The following is a 12,498-nucleotide window of genomic DNA, read 5'->3' as shown; positions in this document are numbered from 1 at the left end:
ATCACAGTAATAGTCCATTTCCAAAAGTTCATCAGCATGTCTGTATGGACGCTCTGACAGTCTGATCTGCCTTTTGTTCTCCTTAATAGTAAATTTATCCAGACTTTAAAATGAAGACTAACATGGCATCTTTAACTCTTAGAATTTTATTTGTGTGTTCATCCATTTGAATGTCTTCTGAGGGCAGTTTTCTGTGGTTCTGAGGCTTCCTTTAGAGTAACATATACAAAAATATTTTTGCTGAACTGGCTAAAGCAAAGGGCAGATTAAGCACATTCTAGACCAAATGTAAAGATTTTACAAGATTTGTCTCTAACTTTTAAAACTATGATGATGTTGTTCAAAAGTCAATGAGTCCTTCCAACCCACCAGATATTTTGAGACTTTCTTCACATTAGAGGAGGAGACATTTCTGCCGTTGCTCACTAAAAATGAAATAACACAGTCTGAAGTTGTTGTAAGTGCACTCTTGTATTCATATAAAAACCAGATAGCTGCTCAGTTTGCTTTGCAATAATTTTTTTTTCTGTGAATAGGTTTACTGCTTAAGGCCAGCACTGTGAATGCATTTTTAAATTACCCTTACGGTGCTATTGAATTGAAACCTGTATTTATTTATTTATGATTTATTCAATTTATTGCTTATTTTTGTCGTCTTTATACATACATTTCTACAAACATCATATATTGTACAATCTGTAATGGACAAATCAGCATATTGCCACATTACAGACATGAATTGTCTTGGAGATTCTTCATATATGAGATGAGCACAAACAAAACGTGTCATTTAGTGCTAACATGTGCCGCATTGAAGTGCTAATCTCCTTTGATTTTGCTAATCTCCTTTCCTTTGCAGTGTCAGTCGGTATTGTAGTCACTCACAGTGGACAGCTTGTTAAACAGGTCGTATTTCCAATCTCTCATTCCGTAGATAAAAGGGAATTTATTCACAAAGAACTAATTCTCTTTGTCTAAGAATCTGGCTAAAACAATTGAAATATTCTGAGATTTTGATGTTTCTGAGGCAAACTGAGGTCAGATGAGGTGTGGAAGTCTTATTAGTGTTATCATAGGTTAATTTTTTGTTGTTGTTGTTTAGGTGGCACTGAAGCCTCTGAAAACGTTTCAAATCACAGACTCATCAGGCAACTCAAAAGACTGGATGCTGCATCCTCTGCATATTCAGAATCAGAATCAGAATCAGAATCAGAATCAGCTTTATTTGCCAAGTATGTGTGACCATACAAGGAATTTGACTCCGGATTTTTCTCTGTTTCTGTTTAGTTTACCAAGAACCATTTTAAATTTCTTTAATTACATACATTCTAAATATTTAGCAGACTAAACTTGTGGATTACTTGTCTTTGAAGAAAAAAGAAATCACTCACAGGCAAAGTGAACCTTTCACTAACACACACAACGCAATGTAAAGACTTTGTCTGAATGAATTTCTTGAAATTGCAGAATCGTTTTAACAAATCTGAATAAAGTGTAATATATTTGTACTGTTTACTAATGAACTCTTAATATGCCAATGAATGATTTGCTCTCTGTGCTGGTCTCCTATTCTAATAGACTGTTGTTTCACCTCACTGTGGTTATATTGGAGTGATTATTAAACATTAGGTCATTTATTCAGGCATAGTTTTAGCTGAAGTTCAGGAGCAGTAAATTGTAAATTAACTATTTATCCATATTACTGGATGCAGCTAACTTTGTCTGACAACTAAAATAAAAAAAAGGAAAATCTCAGTTCATCTGTTTGAGGTGTGATCCAACTACCAAACTGATCAGACCCCAACAGAGTAGCACCGCTCCAATCAAAGACAAGTGAAATCAGCTGATTCGGTCAAAATGGAAACCTGCAGCTCTCTGTTAGAGTCAAGTTCTGTTCTTTTTTCCGTGTAAAGCATTCAATCCAGGTAATGAGTTGATGCATCTGAATGGGGATCACTGATGCAAATGACCTTTGTTATTACTTGGAACAACAAAGGTTTGGCTTTAAAGGAATGACGTGCAAACTGCTGCAATGTGATTAGATTGCTCACTGGAATGTCACTCAGCTGTCTATTGTGTATTATCAGACCAGCCTGTGACAGCCTGGCTTAAAAACAATGTTTGTTTTGTCTTGCAAGACGGAAACCTTATATTGTATTTCAATTTAAAGTTTCCACAGGGTCATAAACTAAAGCAGGAACAACACACACCTGCAGGTAGTTGATAATCAGCTGAAGTTTTTCTGCTGCTTCAGTGATTACTGCTCAGACTGAGGTGGACCTGCATTTCACCAAAAAGCTTTGGTGTGAGTTCACTTTTGATTATTCAAAAGGTACATGTCAAAGTATATTTGATGACTGTTATTACAAATTATTTTAAATGGCAGGTTTGTAAAATTGACTTTTCAACAATATCATCATAGCTTAGCAAAAGTTAGAGACACTCACATTTTTGTAAATTTGTAAAATCTTTACATTTGGTCTAGAATGTGCTTAATCTGCCCTTTGCTTTAGCCAGTTCAGCAAAAATATTTCTGTATATGTTACTCAGCCTCAGAACCCTCAGAAGACATTCAAATGGATGAACACACAAATAAAATTCTAAGAGTTAAAGATGCCATGTTAGTCTTCATTTTAAAGTCTGGATAAATTTACTATTAAGGAGAACAAAAGGCAGATCAGACTGTCAGAGCGTCCATACAGACATGCTGATGAACTTTTGGAAATGGACTATTACTGTGATGTCTGGCTCCACCCCCAGCAGTAATGGCTCATCTGCTTATCAAAAGGTCCCCATTAACCTGCAGTGCACACCCTCTGATGTCCTATTGTCCCAGCAGGACTCATATTCACAGCGGACACCTTCAGGTCCACATCTGACCTCGGTGAGCTTGTGATCACGCTGCTCTGTGTGGGACTGGACTCCTCTGACTCTCCAAGGAACAAGAAGCAGAGCAGGATGGAGGAGTTTGGAGCTTGGCTGCCTCTCTTCGTCCCAGGCAGCAGCTCTCAGCAGCGTCTGTTCAGGAAGAGCGCCACCTACCTGGCTAAGATCGCTGTGGTCCTGCAAGACGCTCCAGACAAGATGCTCACTTTCACGCAGGTAAGAAAGAGTCAGAATATTTGCATGAACTGTCTTTAGGAAAGCTACCATACAGACCATTCATTTTGAAACCTCTGATTTCAACTTGATGTTTTCTAGCTGATGGACAGACTGGCACCACTCATTTGTGAAGACAGAAAATCTGTTGAGAACAACATCAGAGTCTGTTTATCAACCAACAAATGTTTTGTCAAGGTAAGTTTTCATTCCAAACCTCCTGAGAGTTCATATGATTCCATTATTGTTATGAAAGGAAAACCATCAGGTCTGTCTCTAAACACCTTGTGTTGTGTTTTTCAGATTCCAGTGGTTCCAGGCTCACTGGACAGTAAGAGAAACTACTGGAAACTGGACCCCACTCAGATCACGGCAAAGATGGTTCGTCGTCACTTCAAAGGAATCCTGCAGCTCTTTCCTGAGTTGGCTTCCAAAGTGGAAAGTGAGAACACGAGCAGACCATCAGAGCGCCGCTCAGCTCTCCGCTCTCCTGAACCTGCAGCCTGCAGAGCTGTTCAGATCAGATGTGAGGTGAAGTTCAGCAGTCCTTTCTCCATTGAGTCCCTCCTGAAGAGAGACGGCCCCTCTGCTCAGGCTCCCAGAGCTTCTCCTCTGTCAGGTGTGCCGGTCAGAGCAGAGCAGCGGCCTCAGTCCACACACGGACCAGTTGGGACGAAGAGGTGCTTCAGCTGGGACTCTGAAGAGAGCCTCCTCCTTCGATCTTCAGCTGATAGTTCCCCCATCTGCTCAGCAGGGGGCAGCACACACCACAGACTCGGTGCTAACGGAGCTGCTAAGCCCATGAAGAGGATGCAGGTGTACACGGAGGCCTCATTCCCTGAATACACAAGAGCCAGTGCTGCTTCTTATTTCACCAGCCCACACAGCAGTTACATCACTTACTCTGTACCCATGTTTACCCACGATGCTCTCCATTTTCGTTTGTGAATGTTTTTTTTTTCTACTTCCAAATTGCACTTTTACATGTTTTATGTTTTTAAGTGGAGCACCCACTTCTTAGATTTTCTTTAAAGTCAGACACGCACACTTTCAAACCACGCAAGGCCCATGACTGGTCTTGTGTGTCTCATTGTGTCTCGATTGCTTATTTTATTTGTGGCTTTTACTCACTGTTAAGTGGACATTGATGTTTTCCAAGAAGTTCTACTTCAAGTGTACTACAATATTTTGTGCATGCAAAACTTTTGTGTCTGAGGGGTCAACATAAGAGGGCTCCATCATATTTCAAAGTTTTGATTGAAATGCAATATAACACACTTCCTTATGTCAACCTGGAAACGATTAAAGCGGTTTCCTCTGCATCCTGGTAGTTTTGTCAAACTTTTTAGGTGGTGTTTTGTTCAGCAATGTTGTTTCAATGTTTGTTTGTCTAGTTATAGTTCGGAACACCCATTACTCTCACCTGTAAATCTAGGCCATGCCATGTTTATGATGTAAAGAGACTCCCATAAACCTGCCATAAACTACAACATCTAAAGGTGAATGCTATGATAACGTACCATAAACTGCAAACCATTTCACTACCTTCACCTTTCAAGTTGGCTGAAAACTGGACTTCAAACCTTGGTCGCTGCAGTTGCCTTATTGAGTGAGTGACATAATACTAAGTTGACTGACCACAGTGGCAAGGTTAAGTTGGGCAAATAGGTATAGTGGATGAAATCTGTTTACTTACTTCCATTGTCTGGACCGTAACCTACTTAGTGCATCTGAATGACAGAGCACAAGAGTGTCTCTCACTCTGCGAAAGCATCTTGCTGTTGGGTCACATGTACTGAATGTTAATGTATAAGCCGGTCAGTCAACACAAGATGTATGAACTTCACAAACAGATTTGGTAAGAAGTGCTATGGCAGACTGCCAATATTGTACAAGTGCCAGGGATTACCTGAGACGTTTAAAGCTAAGAACGAGCAAGAAGGCATTAAATTAGACTGAAGACAACACATGTACATTTTTTTTAAAGTTTGCGTCTAACTTCAGTTTTATATTAATCAATATGTGAAGCTAGAGGCTCACATTCAATTTTTCCAATCCAAGCAGATAAGTCAAACATTTGATTTTACTCAAGAGTTTGAGTGGTCTGAGGCTCAACTTGGAGAAAGCAGATCTAAATCATAGGGCCCTGCATACTCCACGGCTAATCTGCGTTAAAATAGGCTTTAAATTACATGGCGCGTTTCTAAATGTGCAATGGTGAGTGTTCCAGTTCAGGAGAGATTGGGTTTTATTTCTGTCATTGTGTGGCATTTTTGATTTATGAAGAAAATAACTCATTAGATCAACTGATCTGAGTTAATTCTTATTCATTTCATTCCCATACTTTACAGGTCTTATCAGGGTCAGGAATCTCTCGCAGTCTTATAGTCCAAGGCGCACTGAGGGGCTCTGTCATGAGACAAAAACTTGGCTGGACAGAGGGCAAGGAAGAGGAGTTGGGTGAGCTCAGCATTTGGCATTGCATGCCCACGACATACTTTGACCTCGTGGGATTACTGGTGGACGACCTACATCGCGACACAGCCCTCCTGCCCTCTTTCTTTTCTTTTTTTTCCTCTCCCTCGCTCTGCTGACTGGTCGACAGAGATAACACTCAGAGAGCAGAGCCTGGCAGTCAGACGGGATGGCTGAGCATGTGACTGATTGAGTGACACACTGAGGGACGGGAGACAAAAAACACTTCTCTCTCTTTTTTTCCCCATTGCATCTCATTTTCTCTCCCCCTCCATTTCTATGCTTTTGTGTAAGTTACACAGGATATTGTATTAACTCCTATCCTGGGATGACAAAAGGCCTTTGCCAGGCCCACTAGCTGCTTTGTTTGGAATGTTTACAAGCCCCAGAGTTTACTGTGACATGCAGAATTTTGTATAAGTGTTGAGAAATGATGCCAGGAGGACTGGGCTGACAAGATTTCCTTTAACTGCACAGTCGGAGGAAACTGGAGCTCGTTTGTCTGTCTGTCTATGTTTAAGGATTAACATCAGTTGCTGGTTTACTGGCTGAGTAAACTGGTTCAAGCATTAATCCCTCTGAATGCTGTATTGTGCAGAGGATTCTCACTGTATTTGCTGCACAGGCCAGTGTTGCTCTGGGTGTCACAGATTCCCTGACCCTGTATGCATGTGTGTGTGTGTGTGTGTGTTTATGTTACAGTTCTGATCTGAGCCCTCCTTCTACTGAACCTTTCCAATAAGACCCGTGTTCTGGGTCAATAACAAAAGTACATCCACAGTGATATTTAATGTTCTGATGCTGTTGTTTTGATAATTTGACTGATTGCCTTCAGCCCTCGCCTCTCAGCATGGCCTGTTGTGTGTGAGTGTGTGCAATGTCTCAGGCTAATCCTCGACAGTTGCTTTGCAGCTTGTTTACATGTAGGCCAGGAGACACCATGGAAGCCTGCTGCACTCAGAGCAAGTGTACTAATATTAGCTCTTCCATTTCCTCCCATTTAACACTGGAGCCTCTAGAGACAATGACTATCGCACTCTCATCATGGCTTAAAGTCTCATGCTTTGACAAATACTTTAAAAATACTACAAATTAGCCATTTGGCTTACTGTAGAATTAAAGAAAAAATATATACTTTGGGGAATACTGTAGTAATATTACAGTTATGCCCTGTGGTGGATGAAGTATTCACATCCCTAACTCCAGTAGAAATAGCAACAAGACAATAAAAAAATAATCAGAAAATTAGTTCTGCAGTTAAAAATTATTGATAAAATGTATGCACTCATGTAGCAGAATGACCTATTTGTGTCATTTTTGATTCATAGCTATGTAAACAACACAGTAATGTTATAAGCCTCTGTAGTAGAATGGTTTAATGTATAACAATGCATCATGCCATTTAAACTGATCATGTTCTGTGTATGAAATCTTAATTTGCAAGGGAACAATGGCTGTCTTTAAAAATAGGCTACCTTAGAAATGTAAAATAGAAAATAACATAAAACTGAAATACTCTCAAAACTAGCAAGTAACAGAAACAAATACAAATAGACATAAAGTAAGTTTAAAGCAAAACCAGGAGTCACTGAAATATTAGGCTTTTATTAGGTTTTTCTTAAAGGTAGGTCTACAGCACACTGCACTTCCTGTAGCTGCTCATGCCTTAATGTCCTTCGGTGTCCTAAAGGTGTTACTCGGATGCAAGTAGATAAACAAGCACCACGTTGACGGCCGTTCACAACAAACAACAATCGGGATAGTCACGTCCCGCTCGTCGTCCTCGTCCCGGTCCCGCCCTGCACCGCCCACAGCCGCTGCCGTCCTGAAACTACTGCATCATACAGCCTGTTCATTCTGCCCGCTGGGTTGTGCTGCGTTCAGGTACTACACATTAAAAACTAACAGCTAATTTCTTTGTGGCTGTTGTTTTATTTCGAAAGCTACACGGCGTTGTTTGTGTCGCAAGTTAACGAGAGTGAAAATAATCTATATTTTACAATCATAAGCATAAATTAAGATAAGATAAGATAAGAAATTTATTGATCCCGCAGGAAATTGCTGAAGTTAGAAGTACTTTAGAAGCTTCCATGTCATACCACCTTGTAATTTCTGCACAAACTATCTGTTCCGTTGTCATAAAGCAATTAAAATATAATAAATTACTAATTACAAATAACACTTATGTAGTTTTGAATACAGGTCTTTGATTTACAACAGGGAATTTAAACAGTCTTTACTGTTACTTTTTCTTTCATAAAACATCTGAAAAATTGCTCCACCATTATCCTTTTCTTCTACTTTCTGTCTAATCACACACGCAATATTTACAACAGTCCTTTAAGGCAGCATTACACACAATAAATGAGCCTTAAAACTACTGAAAAGTATTTCAGGTATTTCAGCTTCACATTGTTTTAAAATCCACACACAGGAATTGTGCTATCGAGGAAAGCATAGCCTTTTTTATTTTGACCTATCACAAGGTGCATCTTACTTGATCATTGATGGAAGTATGCTGATCACGATTTACAGTGTATTTGACCTCACACCTGCTTTTGATAACCTTCATCAACAGTACTGATTCTTGTTTTGTCCTCAGGCAGTATAAAGTGACCTTTGATTTGCAGCAGTGATATTTTGGACTTTTATTACCTGCTATTTGAAGGGTATTCTGTTTGTTTATCCTCACTATGAGGTTAATAAGGAATAATTAACTGCTGGGCTATCTGGGTCACCACCCAAATTTCCACTAACTATTAACAACAACTCAGACAGTAAAGTAAGCAGCACGATATCACAGTGCTCCAATTTTGTGTCATACTTTTCAAAACAAAGCGTCAATCATTAAAAATGTGGCTCAATATGCACTCGGTCCAGCAGAGCAGTAGCTGTGCTGGGTTAATCAGCTAGAAGTTTTCCTTGACCATAAAGGAATCTGTAACTTTGAGGACGCGCAGTCAGTCAAAACATCCTTCACACACACACACACACACACACACACACACACACACACACACACACACACACACACACACACACATACACAGGAATGCACTCACCTGCTCTTTGTATCAAACTTTAGATATCTTTTAAAGCAATAGTGAAACATTTTGGGGAAAATGTTACTTTGCTTTGAGGCTGGCAGTTTGCTGGGTGAGAACATCTCTATGCTATATCTTTGTGTCGAGTATATGGGTATAGCCAGCAGCTGGTTAACCTGCCTTAGCATGAAGTCTTGAAGCAGAGGGAAACAGCCAGTTTTTCCTCTGGTTCTGTCTGAAGATAAGGAAATCTGCCTACCCACACCTCTCAACATCACAAACATGTTATATCTCATCTTATTTGGTGAAAAAACTTTAAACAAGACAGTTTGTGCTTTTACTGGGTTAGAATATGTGCCAGACCATTTCATGGAAAACAAGAAACCTCCTGAAGTTGCTTGGCAATCTCACTGTGATGCAAGACTGGATTGGTGACCTTCAAAGGTGCAGGTAGGTGGATTTTGTTACCTACAGAGCTAGACTAACTATTTCCCCATTTATAATTTTTAATGTCAAAATGTTAAGCAATTCCTTTGTTTATTTGTCTTGTTTTTTAGAGGTAATGAGAGCTTCACACCAGTTTATAATCCCACGTATTCCAACTCTGCACAACTCCTCACCCGCTCTTTCCTACCTTATTTCTTCTGATGCCTCATCTTCACTTACCCACAACATACCATCACCCCTTATATCTGTTTCATCAGACATCCCACCATCCCCACCCCAGTAATCCAAACAGCTGTGTCCACTGTTTACATTTAAATCCTGTTGTTCCGCAGCACATCAGCTAATTTTCCTATGTGGAGGTCGAGTGAAAAAAGAGTTCCCTCTGTATGTGTCGTTCCGTTTGTCCTAACAAAATGTAGTCTCACCCACTAGCTAACGTCCTGTCATCCTGACCTCACATACTTTCCTCAGGAATCAAAACAGAGGCTTGTTAGGTGCAGTTTCCACTTCAGCAACCGGTCCAACTTTATCTGTGCAGGCTGACCTGCTGCTGGAATGTTTTGTTCCTGCCAGATCTTAATGCAGAAAAATAACTTTGTAATAGGCATCAATTTGTCACCAGTATGACTACCTGAATCAGTTTGTTGCCATTATAATTAAATAAAATTTTCATCTCATCTGTATTCATCCAAGTGTTTCATCACCAATGCCAAGCGTGTACACAGTCACAGTAGGGTTGCACGATCTGCACATGGCACAGTGTAGAAACCCACTGAGAGTGCTACACCAGCTTTGTTCTAATGTGTCAGCAATACCCACTGTGCCTTGGCATGTTTACCTCGTCTAAAATTGGTGCTGGTGATAAAGACACCGCGACGATGGAGAACTTGACAAACAGTGACCGCAGCTCTGAGAGGATTAGGTTAGCTCATGTCCACTCACTGTTTGTTTATCTTCTTTTCTTATGCAACCCATGCTGTTCACTCATACAACCACCACTCCTTTGTATTCCACTGGTCTGCATCTGTTTCCTTCCATCCTAATGATTTACAGAGTTTCAGATGCCATGAAAGGGCAGCTATGCATATCAGATTTTCACTTGACCACATATAATCATTTGTTCTTATACAGTTAAGACAGTGTGAATACATGAATGAGCACACTTCAGTTTGTTACTAGCCTTGTGCCTTTGCTTTTCTTAGAAAAAGCAAGAGGGTTGTTCCCTTTTTAAGATACGGCCTTTAATAATTACACAGACTTATTTGTCTCACTGCACTCACCCACACAGAGTGTGTCAGCTGACTGACAGCATGGTTACATGACTCTGAAATGCTTTGATATACAGCTTTGGTAGCAATTAAGAGGACAAATGTCTTATTGTGGTTGACATATCTTCTGAGATTAAAGCACCTACAATCGACAGGAGTACAAACTCAGTCAAGGCTTAAGGAGTGTGTTCATATTTTGTGTCTAGTCAGTTTAACCTTTGTCCCCAGGAGCGCCCAGACCAAACAAACAATGTTATTAAGGCTGTACTGTTTAATGATGACTGTTACACATCACTAACATTTACCCAGCCTGGTTAGTCACTCAGTAACAACCTTATCAACATCAAGAGAAAAGAGGACAGTCTTATCATAGCAGTTACTGCACCTTATTTAGATAATCAATATTGAATATAGGTCGGGCTGAGGAAAATTTCACATCAGGACTGTACAGAAGTGGAAATCAACACTGCAGGAAAATTCACTTTACAGCCAAATAAAAGTACACAGAAGACTTGCTGCATAAATTCTTAAAAAACAAAAGCTGGGTGCTGGCTGCTAGGGAGTGAAAAGAGATCTCTTTCCAGGAAACCATAAAACACACCAACATGCTGAAGTACTTTAGAATAATCATTCAGCATGAATAATGTGACAAAAAAACAAGATATTTTTCTGAGATATTTTCTTTGAGACCACACGGAGGGTTGAGTCAGATGACTTTGAAATGTAGACAGTTACGTCACGTGGCAACTTGTGTAATTAGTAACACAATTCATTGGATTAAAAAAAAAATGTACTTCAGATTTTAACATTGAATACATTGGATGTTATTCTACCAAAAAATGAATGCAGCGACCAAAAAATTCAGTTCCTCAAATATTCTGTTTTCTTTATTAACATCTCAACACATTTGTGATGTGGATACAGTGCATTTTGTTTATTCAGAGGTTACAGTTTACAGTACACGACAGATGTCTATTCCACAACCTGTGGGAAGCTTAGTAATCATTTACAAAACAGGGAAACAGAGAGAAATGACTTACTTTGATATACAGGGCATATTCAAAACATATTATTTTTTGTTTTCCTTTTTGTTTTCTTTATAATTTAATGCCTAGTAGTTATTTATTTATTTTTATGTTCATCCATTCATGGTAAACTTGCTAGCTAGAAAAGGGGTTAACAGCTAGCTTGGTTTTTACTTTGTTTTTTTTTACTTTTTGTTTAAACGAAAGCCCATGTTGTGTTGTGTTAATTAGTGAACTTTAGAGGAGGTGGCTGGTGCATTTTGTTACCTTCAGAACTATTTGTTTATGCTAAGCTAGGCTGACTAACTACTGGTTATAAGTTCATATTTAACAGACTGAGAGCGGTACTGTATCTAACAAGAAACAAAATCAGGCCACACACTGCTTGATGATTGATTTATGATTTATCTGGACCACACAGGCAACAATGGAAAGCAGACTTCTCAGTATCTTTATTATTTTTACAGAAGTTTTGTAAAGATTTAACACAGAAGTCAATAGACACTGTTTGCATCACAACATTACCACTGTGTTCCTTTTCACTGAAAACACTATACCGGCATACCGTTTGTGTTAGTCACAAATTTCCGTCGCTTCCCAGATCTTTTACTACGTGACACATTTCATGTCATGTGTGTCTGAATCACCCATTCTTGCTACAAGCATGTTGCATCACCGTGGTTGCCATGACCAGTTGAATCCAGCCCGGAGGAGGGCCACACAAAGAGTCTGGGATGGGCATGTATTGAGAAAAGATGAATAAGAAGCAGATGTCAGGAAATGGCTCCTAATCATGTTTAAAGTAAATACATTTGCTGTACCTGATTCATCAATAGTAAGTGAAATGGATGAGCTTTGACCTTCAGCGTTACATATTGTGTCTTTTATTATCTGCTCTGTTTGCCCTGAGCAGCAGCGCATTGTGGTCATGAACTTATAGATTAAACAAACTTGATGACCCTGGGCAGTGAGCAGTTTCAGCTAGTGGAATGACTGAATTTACAGTGCAGGCCTGCTGTATTAGCAGAGGAGCGAGGAAAAGAAGGAAAGAAGATCAGGACAAATGAACAACACAAAAATCAGGATCTACTTTGTTATAATGTTTCTTGAAGAGTTCAGCATGTAAAAGTTATACAGTAT

At 39.5% G+C, this 12,498-nt stretch overlaps 1 protein-coding gene across 5 annotated transcripts; it reads left to right on the top strand.

Moving 5' to 3' along the window:
- Window positions 1–1,791: 1,791 nt before the first annotated feature.
- On the top strand, window positions 1,792–4,421 carry si:rp71-45k5.2 (uncharacterized protein LOC560783 homolog). Of its 5 annotated transcripts, none has more exons than XM_046418155.1 (5): window positions 1,792–1,925; window positions 2,171–2,386; window positions 2,840–3,102; window positions 3,202–3,297; window positions 3,403–4,421. In XM_046418155.1, exons 2-5 carry the CDS (start codon window positions 2,380–2,382, stop codon window positions 4,045–4,047), a joined length of 1,011 nt encoding a protein of 336 aa, XP_046274111.1. In that variant the 5' UTR covers window positions 1,792–1,925; window positions 2,171–2,379; the 3' UTR covers window positions 4,048–4,421. The 5 variants fall into 5 exon arrangements, with proteins under 5 accessions (XP_046274111.1, XP_046274113.1, XP_046274110.1 ...); XM_046418154.1 differs by having other exon boundaries at window positions 1,911–1,996; XM_046418157.1 differs by lacking the exon at window positions 2,171–2,386.
- The last annotated feature ends 8,077 nt before the right edge of the window (window positions 4,422–12,498 follow it).

Source organism: Scatophagus argus, chromosome 17 (assembly GCF_020382885.2).
Source record: "Scatophagus argus isolate fScaArg1 chromosome 17, fScaArg1.pri, whole genome shotgun sequence".
NCBI classification, from domain to species: domain Eukaryota; kingdom Metazoa; phylum Chordata; class Actinopteri; family Scatophagidae; genus Scatophagus; species Scatophagus argus.
This window is presented reverse-complemented; position numbering and strand designations above follow the sequence as displayed.